The sequence below is a fragment of the Pseudophryne corroboree genome, chromosome 5 (genome assembly GCF_028390025.1).
Source record: "Pseudophryne corroboree isolate aPseCor3 chromosome 5, aPseCor3.hap2, whole genome shotgun sequence".
Classification (NCBI taxonomy): domain Eukaryota; kingdom Metazoa; phylum Chordata; class Amphibia; order Anura; family Myobatrachidae; genus Pseudophryne; species Pseudophryne corroboree.
In genome coordinates this window covers 836,315,785-836,333,770 of record NC_086448.1, presented here as the reverse complement: position 1 = coordinate 836,333,770, position 17,986 = coordinate 836,315,785, and the positions used below count along the sequence as shown (strand labels likewise).

Sequence of the window (17,986 nt, the reverse complement as noted above, 5' to 3'; positions counted from 1 at the left end):
AGTATATATGTAATAAGTGCAGTAAGTTCTGTGTGAGGAGATATCTTGTGGAATACGGGAGAGTAGAAAATGTTTGTATATTATTGTTAATAACAGTCCCTTATATAGCGCATCAAATTCTATTGCGCTTTACAATTGGAAACAAGTGTGATAAATAAAATTGGGTAACCACAAAGAGACATATCTCTGAGTGGGAAATTCTACTCCTTGTGTTACCTAACATTGTGTGACCCAGCCTGTACTAAACGAGTGTCCCTGTCTCTGCGGTCATCCTCTAGTACTGTCTGGAGTGTACACCGATGTGGAGGCGTCGCTGAAGGACATCAAGTTCCTGCTGGATGAAGATGAGAAGCAAGAGGAGAAGCTGCAGGATGAGGTTGGAAAGCAGGCAAATGCACCGCCCTCGCCTTCCATTGCAGAAGTGAGCAAGGAATGGACCAAATACATGGAGGTGCATGAGAAGGCCAGCTTCACCAACACCGAGCTGCATAAAGCTATGAATCAGCACATCGGCAACCTGCGGCTGCTCACCGGGCCCCTAGACCAACTCCAGCAAGCGCTTCCTGCCCCCAACCTGACTGAGGGTGAGTAAGTGCGCCCGCTCACAGGCTGCATAGGTGCTCCTGTCCCGGGACCCTGTAATGAGGGGAACAGAGGAGAATGGGCTGTCCTGGTCTTTGATGCTGGCGCAGAGCACTACGCTAGGCGACTGCTATGTGTGCGGAGCACTGAGCTAGGCGACGTCTGTGTGTGCGGAGCACTGAGCTAGGTGACGTCTGTGTGAGCGGAGCACTGAGCTAGGTGACTGCTGTGTGAGCGGAGCACTGAGCTAGGTGTCGGCTGTGTGAGCGGAGCACTGAGCTAGGTGATGGCTAGGTGTCGGCTGTGTGAGCGGAGCACTTGGCTAGGTGGTGGCTATGTGAGCGGAGCACTGAGCTAGGTGACGGCTGTGTGAGCGGAGCACTGAGCTAGGTGACTGCTGTGTGAGCGGAGCACTGAGCTAGGTGACTGCTGTGTGAGCGGAGCACTGAGCTAGGTGACTGCTGTGTGAGCGGAGCACTGAGCTAGGTGACTGCTGTGTGAGCGGAGCACTGAGCTAGGTGTCGGCTGTGTGAGCGGAGCACTGAGCTAGGTGATGGCTAGGTGTCGGCTGTGTGAGCGGAGCACTGAGCTAGGTGACGGCTGTGTGAGCGGAGCACTGAGCTAGGTGACTGCTGTGTGAGCGGAGCACTGAGCTAGGTGACTGCTGTGTGAGCGGAGCACTGAGCTAGGTGACTGCTGTGTGAGCGGAGCACTGAGCTAGGTGTCGGCTGTGTGAGCGGAGCACTGAGCTAGGTGATGGCTAGGTGTCGGCTGTGTGAGCGGAGCACTTGGCTAGGTGGTGGCTATGTGAGCGGAGCACTGAGCTAGGTGACGGCTGTGTGAGCGGAGCACTGAGCTATGTGACGGCTCTGTGAGTGGAGCACTGAGCTAGGTGTCTGCTATGTGAGCAGAGCGCTTGGCTAGGTGGTGGCTATGTGAGCGGAGCACTCGGCTAGGTGACAGCATCTTGTGTCCTTGCAGATGACACATCTGTGCTGCAGAACCTGAAGAGGATCCTAAACAAGGTGCAGGAGATGAGAGAGCAGCGGCTGTCTCTGGAGCAGCAGCTGCGGGACACCATACAGAAGGATGACATCACCACCTCTCTGGTCACCACCGACCGCTCGGAGATGAAGGTGAGGCTCCCTGACCAGGTGGTTGTGCTATGTTATCATCCATTCCATCCCAGTCTTACTGACTCTTTGTCTTTCAGAAACTTTTTGCGGAACAGCTGAAGAAGTACGAGCAGTTAAAGGTTTACATTGACCAAAACCTTTCGGCTCAAGAGAACATCTTAAAAGCCCTGACGGAAGCCAATGTCAAATACGCGCCTATACGGAAAATTCTCACAGAGTCTGAACAAAAGTAAGTCCTCCCTCGCTGCTCGTTGGGTAATGTATGACGTTTGCAAGTTTAAGGAGGTGGGTGGGGTGGATCACATGGTAGTAAGGTCTCCCTCACTGCTCGATGAGTAATGTCTGACGCTCACCAGTCCCAGGAAGTGGATGGGGAGCGTCACATGGTAGTTGGTCCCCCCTTGCTGCTCGATGAGTAATGTCTGAAGCTCACCAGTCACAAGAAGTGGGGAGGGGGGGGGGGGGGGGGGGGGGGGGGGAGTTGCAGTAGACTGACTGCTACAGAACAAATAAGAATTGTCCAGTGTTACACTTTGATAGCACACTCCTTTCTGCAGGTGGAACCACACTGTGCAGACTCTCATCTCTTCCTTTGAGGCCTATGAGGACCTAATGAAGAAGTCTCAGGAAGGAAAAGATTTTTATGCAGACTTGGAAAGCAAAGTTGCCAAACTTCTGGAGAAAGCTCGGGGAAGCTACGAGGCCTCTCAGGCCAGCCGACTGCAGATCCTGGAACGGTATTTTCCACTCTAAGCCTTTGCTGCCTGCTCTGTGGTGGTGTTATTGTTGGAATGTAATATTCCTGTTGTGTTTTGGCTAGGGAACTGAAGAAGAAACCGCCTCCTCGTCCAACAGCCCCAAAGCCGGCGCTGGAGAAGAAGTCTTCCGACCTGGACCTTGAGAACGTTCCTGCTGCCGATCTTGCAGACATGCAGCAGTTCCTCTCTGATCTCCCTGAAGAGCTGAGGAGTTTACCTCCCGAAGCCCTGATCGCTCACCTGGACCGGTTGTCTGCAGATGCCCTGGGCGTATTTCCCGTAGATCCAGTAGCTGCGTATAGTGGAATAAGGCCGCCTGGTACAAACCCTTACAGGGATGGTAGAACAGCAAGTGCTCCTATGCCAGATCCACTAGCAGTGCCTTTCAGCCAGGCTTCTTATAATGCTTTCCCTGGACAAACCCAACAATATGCTGCTCGTATTATGCACGGTCACGCCTTCCCGCCAGTCTCTTATGGCAATATTCCTCCAGTGAGCTCTGGCACTGCCATCTCTTCACAGTTCATGCATCCATCTGCTGCTCATCCCAGTGGGCCAAGTCATATACCAATTTCTTCACCATCGCAAATTCCAAACATGTATCCAGCAAGGGGACCAAACCAAGCATCTGCTACTATGCCGCAAGGTTACTTCACTCAGAGGACTTCCCCGCAGCATGTACCAATGCCAGTTTCTGGAGCGGCACCACCGGCACCTCAGTTTAAGCCAACTGCTGCAATGGCCTATGGAATGGGGCAGCAAGTTCCACAGTCGTCGGCTGTACCTGTTGCCTTTAACCAGTATGTCCAGCCTTCCGATTCAAGACTGCATTTCCCTAATCCAGCACCAATGAATAATTTTCATCCTCAGGTTACACAAGGCATTCGTCCAGCCACCACTACAGTAGACAGCATTCAAGGGCCCATTTCAAGCTACACAGCTCCCAGGTTGCCAGGCCCAGCCTCCACGGGGGCACCTCTGAACAACCAGCCCTTGCCACCAAACTTTTCTCAGAGTGGTTATATGGGAGCCACAGGGCATCCAGTAATGGGTCCGACCACTCCATTTCCATATTCTCAAAGCGGAATTCAGAATTACGTTCAACCATCCCCACCACATTTACCACATCCTCAGTCAGCTCAGATGTTTCCGATGCCTGGGCAGTCCCATCTAAGGCTGGACATGCAGGGACGGCAGCAGCCTTTTCCTGGACAGCCTCAATTTACACCTCAGATGAGGGCTGTCCTCCATCCACAGCCACCTCCTGCCTATCAGCCCCAGGGGCAGCCTCCAGGAATGCCCTTTATTAACCAAATGCCACCTCAGCAGCAGTTCCAGCAGTTTGCAGTGCAGCCTTCACACCCATCAGTTCAAGCCCCTCCGCACTTAATGCCTCAGCGGTATCCAGTCGCTCACCAGGATAAACTGCCTCAGCAGCCTCTCCACACAACCTTTCCTGGTGCCCTGCCTAGAGTATCTCCCCAGCCGGTACAAGCTGTACCTCCACCCATGAGTCAGTCATCATCTCAAATTCTCCCCCATCCTGCAGTTCCCACAATGCAAACTCTACCTCCTGGTTCAACGTCCCAAATTGCACCGACAGTGCCCTTTGTTCCCCCTGCAAGACACACAGTACCCCCTGCTAGTGGTGTAGTTAATTCAATACCACCTGGAACTCAAATGACAATAGGAGCACCTCAGGCTGCGCCTCTACCTCATCACATACAACCTCCTGGTAGCCCAGCTGTGGGCCAGTTACCAGGTACTTCAGGAGCGCCGGCCATTCCTTCTCCGGCACCTTCTCCCCAGCCATCCCTGGTTGTCCAACCTCCAGCAGTCCTTTCATCTACTGCTGTGTCTACCTCCACAGCTATGCCTCAGAGGCCGCCCCCTACTTTGACGCCTGGTACAACACCGTTAAGTCAAGGCTCTAATGAACCCGTCTTTCAGCGACAGAGCTCCACCACAGATGACCTTCTGTCATCTAGCCCTGAGAGCCAACATGGAGGGTCTAAAACATCAGTTGGTTTGTTGCAACCAACTAAGGCTGATTCTAAAGATGGGCAGAAACCCAAGAGCATCCAGCTGATCGAGAATGATCCGTATGAAAAGCCGGAACGTGTCATGAGGTTGTTGTCTGAGCTTGAACGTTTCCGTGTTGTGGTTGGAGCTCTTGAAAAACCGGTACCTGGTGCTGCAACCCAGTTGGATTTCATGTGGAAAGAGTTCCAGGATGCCCAAGAGAAGGAGGCTAGGCACCTTTCCATCGCCATTGCTCGTTGTTATACCATGAAGAACAGGCACCAGGACATTATGCCCTATGACAAAAATCGCATTTTCCTACAGTCTGGGAAGGACGATTACATCAATGCTAGCAAGATTGAGGATCTTTCACCATACTGCCCTACCGTCATTGCCACGCAGGCTCCGCTGGTAGGAACAGCCTCAGACTTCTGGTTAATGATTTATGAACAGAAGGTCTCGTTGATTGTCATGTTGGTGTCGGACCTGGAGATTGAAAAGGTGAGTACATAAAACAGTGGTTCATCTACTTATTGTTACTCATTTATAGTTTTAAATCTGAATACTGACTGTAATTTATATGTCCTGCATGCAGCTCACTTTGAGGCATCAGTGGTGATAATTGCTATCTGCCCTCGCGCTTCCATCAGTAGGTTTGATCAGTTTTAGTGCAGGCAATGTCTTCATTGATGTGTATATTCCAATCCAGAAAATTGTTTTTCTCACCAAATCATGTGTGAGAGATTTATTGGATTACAACTAAATATTATACATTTTTTTTTTATAGATTTATCTCCATCCTAGACAAGCAAATTGTCATTGATAAACCTGAACCAACATGTGATCTATTATTTAAAAAGACAGATTTGAACCAATAATCTTAAAAGATGTTGGGGTAGCTGGGGGCAAAACACGCACCCATTGCCATGCCTTGTACTTGTTGGTAAGATCGCTGGGGGTGGAACATGCACCCATTGCCGTACCCTATATTTGCCGGTTATGCGTAATTCAAGAAAAGTAGCTCTGGTCAAATTACATAGGATGCTATCCTACAGGAATGTTTGTATTTTTGATTAGGAATATTAATTTTACAAGAAATACTGATCTGCCTCCATACCTTGTTTGGGGTTTATGCTTGGGTATAAGATAGATGGTACAATGGTTAGCATTACTGCCTCACAGCACTAAGGTCATGGGTTTGATTCCCACCACAGCTTTGGTGGAGTTTGTATATTTTCCCTGAACTTGCGAGGCCTTCAGGGAAAGCGGTTTTCTCCCACAATCCCATGCAACAACCAGGAGTTATAGATAAGCCACCAACAGAACCAATAACGGGTCAGTAACTAAATTACCATTGGGATTTTTTAGAGACTTTTACTTTAAATATAAAGAATATTATCCTGTGCAAAATTCTATAATGCATTCATTATTCTATACTTGACTGACGCTAGACATATGGGCTGCGGGGTGACTGACGCTAGACATATGGGCTGCGGGGTGACTGACGCTAGACATATGGGCTGCGGGGGGCGACTGGCGCTAGACGTGGGCAGCGTGGTCGGTGACTGGCGCTAGACTTGGGCTGCGGGGTTGGTGACTGGCGCTAGACTTGGGCTGCGGGGGTGGCGACTGGCGCTAGAGGTGGGCTGTGGGGGGGGGTGACTGGTGCTAGACGCAGGTTGCGGGGGGGAACGGATGCTAGACATATGGGCTGCGGTGGGTGACGCGCTAGATGCGGGCTGCGACTGATAAACGCGGGCTGAGGTGGGTGGCTGACGCTAAACATGAGATGCAGGGGGTGGCTGACGCTAGACGCGGGCTGTGACTGACGCTAAACGCAGGCTGAGGTGGGGGGATGACGCTAAATGTGAGATGCGGGTGGTGACTAACACTAGACGTGGGCTGCGGGGGATGGCTGATGCTAGACGTGGGCTGCGGGGGCTGACTGACGCAAGACATGTGGGTGGCGGGGGGGGACTGATGCTAGATGTGGGCTGCGGGCTGACTGGCGCTGCAAGTGCAGTGTTGGGCTTTGTATAGCGCACTAATCTAAGCATCTCTTTACAGCAAAAAGTGGTGCGGTATTTCCCCAGCGAGCGCGGTCAGCCTCTGCTACATGGGCACATCACGCTGACCCTCACCAGCCACAAAGTGGCCGATACACACGTGGAGAGGGTGATTTCACTGCAGTACAAGGACCAAAGCCTGAAGCGTTCTATCATCCACCTACAGTTCACGTCCTGGCCTGAGCTGTACGTACAAGTGTCAGACTATATGAACCATGGGCAGGTGTGGGGGGGTCTGCAGAGAAAGTCATGGTCAGTTAGTGACTGGAGGCTGGTACTGACTGGTCTGTAGATCAGGGAAGGTGAAGGTACTGAGCTGTGAGGGGGAGGGTGGCTGGTGAGAAACTTGGGCAACCACTGGTTATTTGGGAAAAGTGACTACAGGACTGTAATTGGGACTATGGGGGTTATTCAGAGTTGTTAGCAAACCAAAAAAGTTGGCAATTGGGCAAAACCATGTGCACTGCAGGTGGGGCAGATGTAACATGTGCAGAGAGAGTTAGATTTGGGTGGGTTATTTGTTTTTGTGCAGGGTAAATACTGGCTGCTTTATTTTTACACTGCAATTTATATTTCAGTTTGAACACACCCCACCCAAATCTATCTCTCTCTGCATATGTTACATCTGCCCCACCTGCAGTGCACATGGTTTTGCCCAATTGGCAACTTTCTTTTTTCATCCACTAGGGGTCACTGGAGTACTCTTGGGGATATGGACGGCTTTAGCAAGAACAGGGCACTGAATATTTAAATTTAGAACTCTCCTCCCCTCCATATCCCAGAGTACCTCAGTGTTTTTTCTGTGCTCACAGCACTAACAAGGCTTGTGTGGGGCTCTCACACTTTTCTTTGAATATTTTTTTATTTTTGATTTTACTTTTTCACTTTTACCTTTTTATTACAACTTAGCACATCCCTTCCCAGTTTCTACTAAAAACGTGGGTCCGGGATAGTGCCGCTGCACGGAGGCAGCGCATGGCGTGTCGGTCCTCACAAAGAGCACCCTCACTGCCACACGCAGCTCACTCACTGACCTGCAAGAGCTGGACGGAGCTTACAGACAGAAGCCCCGTCGCAGCCCTCCCTACAGGAGACAAGGTATGCTGGGGGGAACGGGGCGGTCAGCGCAGGCTGCCGCCCCGCTGTGTGGGGTCCGTGTTCATCACTGCCGCCCGCACCCGCTGCTAATACAGCCCAGCCGCTCTGTCCGCCCTGTACGGGGCTCAGCGTCTGCTCACAGGCCCGCCCCAGCCGCTGCGACCGCCGCATAACAGCCGCTCACACTAGCGCCGCCAAAAGCCGCTACTCGCCGCTCCGGCCCGACGCACCCCGTTCATACGCCGGCCACAGTTTCCAACGGCCGCTCTCCAGAACTCGCCTCCCTGCATTGACTCCGGGGTCCCGCTTCCCGGCAACCGCTCCCCGCTGAGACGCATCGCTACACGGAGCACAGGGGGAGGGGGGAGAAGATCACAAGCAGCGCTGCTGCACGGGTGAAATATAGACTACATAACAGGCTGCCATGTTATATAGGCTGCATAGGTTATATTAATAGGCTATTAAGCCTATGTTAAATCCACGATCAGGTACAGGTTATAAAGTCATGTATTGTAACCTGCACTGTGATTATAAGTGTAAGCATGGTATGGATGCCATTTTAACCATGCTTCCTGTTTCTTCCAGTTGGAGATTCCAGAACGTTCCTGTCCTACATCTCTACTCCACCGGATGGCGCAGGGGTGTTAGTGGGAATTTTGAATCAGGTTTCATATAGTGCTGGCCACGTGCCCTGCACTTCGGCCATATATATATGTATATTACACACCTTAAGTAACACTTTTACTGAGTCGTGCAAGTGTCTGTCTTTGTATATTGTATTGTCTGTCTGCATAATGAATACGGCACCAGCAAAGACTAAAAATTCACTGCAATGTCTGTACATGGATCTAGAAAGCCGGTTTCATCCCAGGACCCTCCATGGTCTATGTTAGCAAATGTAATAGCTGGGTTGAAATTAGAATTGGCCGCCGCTCGACACGAGCGGGAAGCGGCAAGGTCTGAGTCTCGGGTGAGACCGCCAGAACAACCGACAGGTTCTCAGCTTTTGCAAAGGTCCAAGTCCACTTTGGGTACAAGGGATAAATTTAATTTGTCTTATGATTTACCAGTTTCTGCTATGTTGCAGTCTGACGATTCTATGCCAGACCTCACTGCGCAAGATAAGGGTGACGAGGGCGAATTAGAACAGCAGTCAGATAGTGCAGCTTTGGACAGCCCAGACATTGATAATCTCATCAGGCCAGTGCGTCAGTCTCTGAAGTTTACAGAGACTAAGGAGACTCTGCCATATGATACAGTCGTATTTACTAAACGACAGAGATCTCCAGTGTGTTTTTACCTGTTTCGGAATCTCTTAAAAACATGTTAGTATACACACGGAAAAACCGGATAACCAGTTCTATACCTCGCCCATTTAAGTCTAGTCACCCGTTTCCACAGTCTGTGACATCTACATGGGAGAATCCGCCATTAGGTGGATTCGTCTGTGTCAAAACTTATAAAGACCCTTCAGACCGTGAATTATACTTCTCGCTACTCAAATCTGAGCAGCTGCTAAGTATCTATGTACAGCTTCTCCTGCCGGCTGTCAGCTCACTACTCGCCTTTCATCGTCGCTAGTTACAGCAGGACGAGCACTGGCTGCGTTCTTGGCAAGCGGAGTCAGAGGTCAAAAGAAGGTGGCGTGAAGTTGTTGGTCCTAAATTGGACAAATGGATTTCTGAGGTCACGGGGGGACAGTCTGTTTTCCTACCATTGCCTCCAACGGTATCTAGACGAAATGCTCTAGGCCGGCGTTCAAATCCTTTAGCCCTCAGCCCTTTCAAGGCCGTGGTACAGCAACAGCCACGCCTGGTAGACGAGGTCAAGGATGTGGTTTTCCAACAAACCATCACCATCCGTCAGGACGCTAAGGTCACTGACAAGCCAGTGGCAGGACGGGCTCCCAGCCCATCTCGGATTTCCAATTGTGGGAGCACGCCTTCAGACGTTCCATTTGGCAGGGTTCCAGATATCCACAGATAGGTGGATCTGCAATTTACTGTTAAAAGAAAGTATAGCTGTCTCCCGCCACTGCGGTTTTTCAAGACAAGACTTCCTCTGTCGGACGACAAGAGGGCGGTTCGGCAAGTTGCCATTCAGTCTCTGCTGCATTCAGCAGTTTTGATTCCGGTCCCTGTCCGCCAACAAGGTCAGGGTTATTATTCCAGTCTATTTGGGGGACCAAAGCCGGATGGCTCCGTCAGGCCAATATTGAACTTAAAGGGTCTCAATCAGTACGTCACTTACTCCGGAGTAAAGATGGGATTTCTGCGGTCAGTAATTGCAGGTTTAGAGCCACAGGAATTCATCATTGCGCTAGATCTCAAGGATGCGTACTTACACATTCCGATTTGGCCACCTCATCAGAGGTTCTTGCGTTTTGCGATACGGCAGAACCATTACCAGTTTCAGGCTCTACCGTTTGGCCTCTCGTCAGCGCCTCGGGTATTCACCAAAGTGATGTCTGTGATGATAGCTCATCTCAGATCCCTGGGAGTGATAATAGTTCCGTACTTGGACGATCTGCTCATCAAAGCTCCGTCTCGACAGATGCGCCTCCAACATGCGTTGTTAACGTACAATGTACTAGTTCAGCACGGTTGGATTGTCAACTTCAAGAAAGCACATCTAATTCCGTCTCAACGACTGCAATTCCTAGGTATGATTCTCGATACGGTACATCAAAGAATTTACCTACCCGAACAGAAAGTACAGGTCATTCGTCATCTGGTACAATTAGTGCTCAAGCCACGCACAGTCTCGGTACATTTGTGCATTCGCCTCTTAGGCACAATGGTGGCGTTTTTCGAAGCGCTTCAGTTCGGAAGATTTCACTCACGTCCATTTCAGCTGGATGTGCTCGCACAGTGGTCGGGCTCGCATCTGCAGATTCACCACAGGGTGAGGTTGTCGCCACGGGCAAGGGTATCTCTACTCTGGTGGCTCAAAGTACACAATCTAACCGCAGGGAAACGGTTCGGCGCCTTAAATTGGATAATTCTAACGACAGACGCGAGTCTCGGAGGTTGGGGAGCTGTAGTTCAAAATTATCAGCTCCAGGGTCTCTGGGCGGATCACGGAAGATTGCTGTCTATAAATGTCCTGGAACTCCGTGCAATTTACAATGCGCTACGACAAGCAGTACACATGCTTCGGTCTCAGACTGTCCAGGTGCAGTCAGACAACGCGACGGCGGTCGCGTACATCAACAAACAAGGAGGAACGAGAAGCCGCATGGCAATGCGGGAAGTAGCTCGAATCCTCAATTGGGCCGAGCATCACCACGTGATATTGTCGGCAGTGTTCATTCAGGGAGTGGACAATTGGGAGGCGGATTATCTCAGCCGTCGGGATTTTCATCCAGGAGAATGGGCATTAAATCCAGATGTGTTGGTCCAGAGGTGGGGTGGACCTGATGGCGTCTCGCCACAATAACCAAACGCCCCAGTATGTGTCCAGAACGCGGTGGATGCTCTCACAATCGCGTGGCCGTACAGCCTCGTGTATCTGTTTCCACCGTTTCCGCTGCTCCCTCTTGCTAAAACGGATCAAAAGAGAGTCCGCCACAGTCATGCTAGTGGCGCCTCATTGGCCTCGGAGAGCTTGGTTTTCGGATCTCCGCGGCCGCCTCGCAGACGATCCTTGGCCGCTCCCACTACGTCCGGACCTGTTACAACAGGGTCCGTTCCTTTACCCCGATTTAGCGCGACTGCGTTTGACTGGGTGGCTGTTGAGACCGCCCTCTTAAGAAGAGAGGGCATTCCAGAATCGGTTATACCAACCATGTTACGAGCTAGGAAGCCAGTTACGGCAGCTCATTATTACAGAATTTGGCGTGCCTATATGGGTTGGTGTGAAGCTCGGAAGTTTCCGACATCATCTTTCAAGTTTTCCCGTCTTTTGTTATTTCTACAGACGGGGTTAGATGGAGGACTGCGTTTATCTACACTAAAGGTGCAGGTATCTGCTTTGTCAATTTACTTTCAAAGACGATTGGCTCTATTGCCGTCTGTACACACCTTTCTGCAAGGTGTCCTCAGAGTACAGCCTCCGTTCATTCCACCTACAGCACCATGGGACTTGAATCTGGTTTTAGAGTTCTTACAGTCTTCATATTTTGAACCCTTACAACAAGTGGATATTAAGTTTCTCACTTGGAAAACAATTTTTCTCCTAGCCTTGGCTTTGGTAAGGCGTGTTTCAGATTTGGGTGCCTTGTCATGCAAGCCACCGTATTTGGTATTTCCTGATGACAGAGTGGAACTTCGGACAAATCCCGCTTTCTTACCAAAGGTAGTGTCATCTTTTCACTTCGATCAACCAATAGTAGTTCCTGTGTTAACAGGAGATTCTGGAACTTTGGATGCAGTACGCGCACTACGCGTTTATGCATCCCGAACATCTACAGTTCGTAAAACTGATACGTTGTTTGTTCTCTATGATGCGGCCAAGATGGGTTGGCCAGCTTCTCAGCAGACCTTGTCCAGATGGATTAAACTGACCATACGTCAGGCTTACCTTCATGCTAGGTTACAGCCGCCTATATCACTAACAGCTCATTCCACACGTTCTGTGGGATCTTCATGGGCAGCTGGTCGTGGGGCTTCTCCGACGCAGCTTTGCCGTGCGGCTACATGGTCATCAGTGCACACGTTTGTGCGCTGTTACAAGTTTGATACGTTTGCGGCATCAGCATCTCGCTTTGGCCGCCTAGTGTTACAGGTGTCAAACAGCTCTCCCGCCCACGGGGGAAGCTTTGGTACGTCCCAAGAGTACTCCAGTGACCCCTAGTGGATGAAAAAGAAAATAGGATTTTGGTACTTACCAGGTAAATCCTTTTCTTTGAATCCATAGGGGGCACTGGACGCCCACCCAGAGCAGTTTTACCTGGTTTGTGGTATGTTCCGGGAATCTTATGGTAACACGTTCTCACCGACTGGTTCAAAGTTTCAAGTTCTATCGGTTATGGTGCCAACTGTTTAGTTGTCAGTAACGTTATGTGTCAACTTTATTGTTGTCCGTTATGTTATATGTAATTCTCCATTGTCAACCTCTCTATCGCTCCTGTTTGGCTCAGTAAAAAACACTGAGGTACTCTGGGATATAGAGGGGAGGAGAGTTCTAAATTTAAATATTCAGTGCCCTGTTCTTGCTAAAGCCGTCCATATCCCCAAGAGTACTCCAGTGCCCCCTATGGATTCAAAGAAAAGGATTTACTTGGTAAGTACCAAAATCCTATTTTTTTTGGTTTGCTAACAACGCTGAATAACCCCCCTGTGTACATGTTTCTGAGTAGTCTTGTCTTGTATTATTTTAGGGGGCTCCCTGACAGTAAGGGACATCTGTTGCGTTTCATCCAGGATGTGCATAAACACTACTTACACCAGCGCCCCCTCCACACACCCATTGTGGTGCACTGCAGGTAAGTAGCTATCCACAAATCTAGAAGGTTAACCTGCTCTAACCATCTGCTGTATGTACGGGGCAGGTCAGTGGTGGTACTGGCTTATTTCCCCCTCCAGACGATTGTAAATGACCAGTCCCTAGCTAATGTCTGTAATGCTTCACGTGATCTCTTGTAGCTCTGGCGTGGGGCGGACCGGGGCTTTCTGCCTCCTATATGCCGCCGTGCAGGAGGTGGAGGCTGGCAACGGTATCCCTGATCTGGCAGAGCTGGTGAAGAAGATGAGGCAGCAGAGGAAGCACATGCTGCATGAGAAGGTGTGATAGCTGGAACCCTCTGTTATGTGACGTATGGTTTATAGAGCCGCATTCCCATGGCCATGTGTGTCACTATCTCCTCTGTGCTTCCCTTACATAGATACACTTGAAGTTCTGCTACGAGGCGGTCCTGAAGCTCGCAGAACAGGTTCTACAGCGACACGGCGTCTGCACCCCCTCCTCCAGCAAGCCACAGCACAGCTCTACCCAGAAGGTGTGTATCTGAAGCTGAGAGTACTGCCTTTGCCTGGTGACACGTGTGGTGCCGCGATGGCTGCAGGGACGGGAGATCTAGTGGTGGGGATGGTGGTGGGACCTCTCAGTCGATAACCTAAAAGTAGAGGGCACCTGTATCTGATTTACCTTGGTGCGAGGTCAGCTGAGGTTTCGTCGGTAACACTTGTGATTTTCATTCCAGCTGTACACCCTGCAAGATCCGCAGGACATTGTTCTTGGCGGAGACATGCCCATCAGCTCAATCCAAGCTACCATTGCAAAGCTGAGTATTAAACCCTGCTCCGGCAGCCCTGAGAGTACCAACCATTGCCAGCCAGCTCCACTTCAAGACCCTTTCATAAACGAGCAGCTATCAAGTGAGATCCTACACCTTGTGCTTCCTTCCAGCTCCTCGCAGCCAGATCTTGCAGCGCAGATAAACGCTGAGCCGCATTCATCTCCCATCCATCCTCAGGCTGCTGCCAATGGCCCTACCAGCACCGTTACCGCTGAAGCTACCAACCACAGTGCCTCCATCTCTGCCGAGGCCATGCCGAGTCCAGAGCACGTTTCTGCTCCTATACCTCCATCGTCATCATCGTCGTCCTCTCTCAACCTGCTGGCCTCTCTGACCCCTGAAACCTTCAGCTTGGACAACTCTCAGCGGGGAAAGCAGAGGATGAACAAGAATAGCTTTCTCCAGCCACAGAACGGAGGGGGCCTGGCACGGGGTGGAAAAACGGGCGATGACCCTCTGAATATGCTGGACCCACTGTGGACACTGAATAAAACATAGTCTGTGTGGAGACGGAAGACCTCTGGACAAAGTTGTCCTTTCCACTCCACACCCTGGATTTGGGAACATAGTCACTCTCAGACCACAGGTGTAGGCACTGTACTATCTCCTCTGGGTCCATTAGAACATAAATACTTATTCGTAGATATAATACACTCCCCTGGACTCTTCTTGCTGCCTTAACATGACACTAGACTCTTGCTGGGCGACCCTATGGACTTACCATGGAAACAGTGCCAATACGCTGGTAAGAACCAAGTGGGCAGCCCAACACTCACCTGGCAGTAACACTTACTGCTTTGCTCAAATGGTTATCATCTGACCCAAGGACCGCAGGTGCGGCAAATGTAGCATCAGTGGGATTGGTCTTGTGGCGGGCCGCTCCAGCTGGCTGTGCTTTGGACGTGGACCCCCGGATACAGTGGAATAATGCTGCCTTACATAGCAAGGGATCTCTTGGTCAGACGCCCTCTTACGTCAGTGTGTAGATGACCCTTTGCAGTACATTGTCATTTGTTATACAGCCCGGCAATGGATCTTGTATTCCTGAAAACCGTTGACTGTTAGAAGATGGAAACGCAGTAACACTAGAAAGGGGAAGACGTGATCACTGACATCTATCTTATGAAATCTTTGCAAATACTAGTAAAGTGCGAGTAATAAACATTCTCTAACATTTATCGCCATTTATAAGGGAACCTTCACTTGTTTCAAAGTTCTTAGTTTTGTACCCACTGCTTATAGCAGCCCAGCTTCCATTAGTATGATGCATCATTGGGTGTAGTACCATCTTATCACCTGCAGGGTTCAGTATGGAGAGATTTACCATCTGTGCGCAGTAACAGCTGAGATATTGCAGAGAGAGCCTCCTGTTTCTATCCGAAATACAGTGCATTAAGTAGCTTTGATACACATAACACATTATCTCCAGCATGTGGGAAAATAACTTGTCGTTCTTGGGGAACAGAGATTCTTGGCACTGAAGGGGCAATATACAGTGGAAGCAGCGACCTGATTGACTGAAACGATACTCCTGCTGACCTCACGGAGAAAAAGCATTCGCCAGGGACACCGTGGGCCTCGGAGATATGGCTGCTTCCCAGAGACCGAGCCGGCTGCATGCCCAGGATTATGTAGGCCTATGCTGGGTGTAGTTGTTGTTGGCACCTTATTAAAGATAATTACCGTACATACAATGACCCTGTGTGTCTGAGATGAAGCTTTCTTTAGTGTTTCAGCATCTCCCAGTTTTTGTCTCGGAATTCCTTCACCTTCTACAAACGGTTGTAGTGATACATTAATTGTCACCATCGTAGCTCTGCAAATGACCTCTGTGTCTGAAACGCGTAGAACACCTTTGTATAGTTAGACCATTCTGCACATGCACGAAACGCGTCAGATGATGGAGCAGTGTGAGGCTATGTTGTCTTGCGTTTATGTTGTATAAATTCACACTGAATCCGGTTTGTTATCCTGTTGCCATAGTGATCAGCCAGTACTTAAAGGTGCAGTCCTGCTTTAACAGTATAAACCGTTTCTCTAGCTCTCGATACCCAATCTCCTATGGTTATAAAGATTGCAGTGTAAGGAAAACGACTTGATTGTTGCAACTTTGTACTCCTGCTTAATTCTCTGCATATCCCACAAATACTATGTGAATATTATAATGTGTATTTTACAAGCGTCTGATTTTCATGCACCCCATATGTACAGTATGAATAAGCATATTTTAAATTATAAAATAAATAATTAAAAAAAAGAAAAATGTTCTGGGAATATTTCCTGGTCTCTGCCTGAAGGGGGCCTGCCGCTTTAAATAATCAGTCGGATGGTCTCGTATGGGAGCGTTATTACCGAACTTGTGTATGAAATATCTCAGAATCTCAAAGATAACTTGAGGAGTTTGGATGAAGTGTACGGCTCCTCCGCATCGTGGACCGCCCAGATCCCAGTATGAAATGGGATTGAGAGGGTGACACCAGGACATCTCATAACCTTGCACAGTGTCTGGATATCCTATTATCCAGCACGTTAGCCGAGGGACGCTGAGCCGGTGACGGGTGCTGTACAGGTGTCACTAGACAACAAATATTCTAGAAATGGCTCAGGAGATGCAGCACCCGCTACAGCAGGGTGGGTCTTGTGAGCAAAATGAAGCCCACCCTGACTCATTTGGTACCAGGAACTGCGTCGTCCTCCCTTCCTGAATCTCTTTAAATATCTTGTCCCACAAAACAGTCTAAACCAGTGGTTTCCAAACTTTTTTGAATCACGGCGCCCTAGAACATCAGTATTTTTTTCACGGCACCCCTAGGCCAAAATTTTCTCATTGAGAAATTTAGAAAGAAATATTACATTAAGGAGATCGCATTTATATGTCATCCTTAGGGTCAGTTGTGTGGTGAGGGACAAGATTTGCTTCTGTTTGGCCACATATTTTATGACTGGCAGCCACCAGCACTGGTTTTGCCTATTATATTGACCATGAATAATTTGAATTGGTCCTGGACCACCAACCCAGGGCACCCCTGCAAGTGTCCCGAGGCACCCCAGGGAGCCACGGCACACAGTTTGGGAACCTCTGGTCTAAACTTTGCACGCCGGTGAGATTGGAAGCACTGGTGACCTCAGCAGGACGCCGGGGAATCTTAGCATACTTGTACATTTACTCTTGTTGTGTCACACTGGACGGACGTCAACATGCATAGTGGAAAAAAGTACAGTAAGTGTTAAATGGTCGCTGGTTCCGTTATCATCTTGCTGATAGTTTGAGAGACTGGAACCAGCATTAAATACTGTATTTGTAAAATAAGGTTTTGGTGATGTGTGGGAACATTTGTGCTGTGCAGGTCAGACTTCCTGTGTAACTTCGGGGAAGTTTGGAGAGTTCCGTGCCAGGATCCACCGCTCAGTCCTTTTTTCTTTTAATAATATATGGATTAATTAGTATTTAATGTTTATGTCCCAAGTTCACTTCACACTCCAATGCATGTCGGAGTCAGGGCACCAGTACTGTGTCTCACCCAGAATAGTGTCCAATACAATTACATTATAACCGGCCTCATTACAATAAAATCTGAATTGCACCTGATTCTATATAGCAACATAATCCCCTCCTAGATTAATTGTACATTACATACCCATACAGTATTTATAGAGACACACAATGTGACGGCAGAGAAGAACCAGTTGGCCCATCTAGTCTGCCCATATGCAGGTGCAATAGACAGAGTAAAGCGGGCTAGATGATGTATGGCACTCAAGCTGCTGTGGAACTACACAGCCCAGCACACCTAGCCACTGTTTTGCTATTAGAGCATGCGAAGACTGTGGCAGGAAATGCTGGGATGTGTAGTTCAGCAGCAGCTGTGCCTGTCTCTGGTAAATGCACTGGTAGTTATCAAGCCTTATCCCAACACGGGAGACCGGCTCCTCTTTCTGTCACTGTGACCGGACACATTCCCGCCCTCACCGGCTACTCCCAGCGATCACAGAATGGGTTTGAGTCACACGGGACCTGGCCAATAGGGGATTCCGTTTAACAGTCAGTAACCGCCTGTTACTGACTCCGCCCACTGCGCAGTGGGC

General features: G+C 49.6%; 1 protein-coding gene across 1 annotated transcript in view; it reads left to right on the top strand.

The window, feature by feature from the left end:
* Positions 1-15,594, top strand: part of PTPN23 (protein tyrosine phosphatase non-receptor type 23) — a 109,599-nt gene extending 94,005 nt beyond the window's left edge. Inside the window, exons 16-25 of the mRNA XM_063924582.1 lie at positions 279-584; positions 1,564-1,718; positions 1,796-1,947; positions 2,276-2,455; positions 2,539-4,999; positions 6,566-6,750; positions 12,983-13,087; positions 13,248-13,386; positions 13,487-13,600; positions 13,805-15,594. Coding sequence (XP_063780652.1) covers positions 279-584; positions 1,564-1,718; positions 1,796-1,947; positions 2,276-2,455; positions 2,539-4,999; positions 6,566-6,750; positions 12,983-13,087; positions 13,248-13,386; positions 13,487-13,600; positions 13,805-14,398 — 4,391 coding nt within the window. The 3' untranslated portion in view covers positions 14,399-15,594. The remainder of the gene's footprint in view (positions 1-278; positions 585-1,563; positions 1,719-1,795; positions 1,948-2,275; positions 2,456-2,538; positions 5,000-6,565; positions 6,751-12,982; positions 13,088-13,247; positions 13,387-13,486; positions 13,601-13,804) is intronic.
* Positions 15,595-17,986: the final 2,392 nt, after the last annotated feature.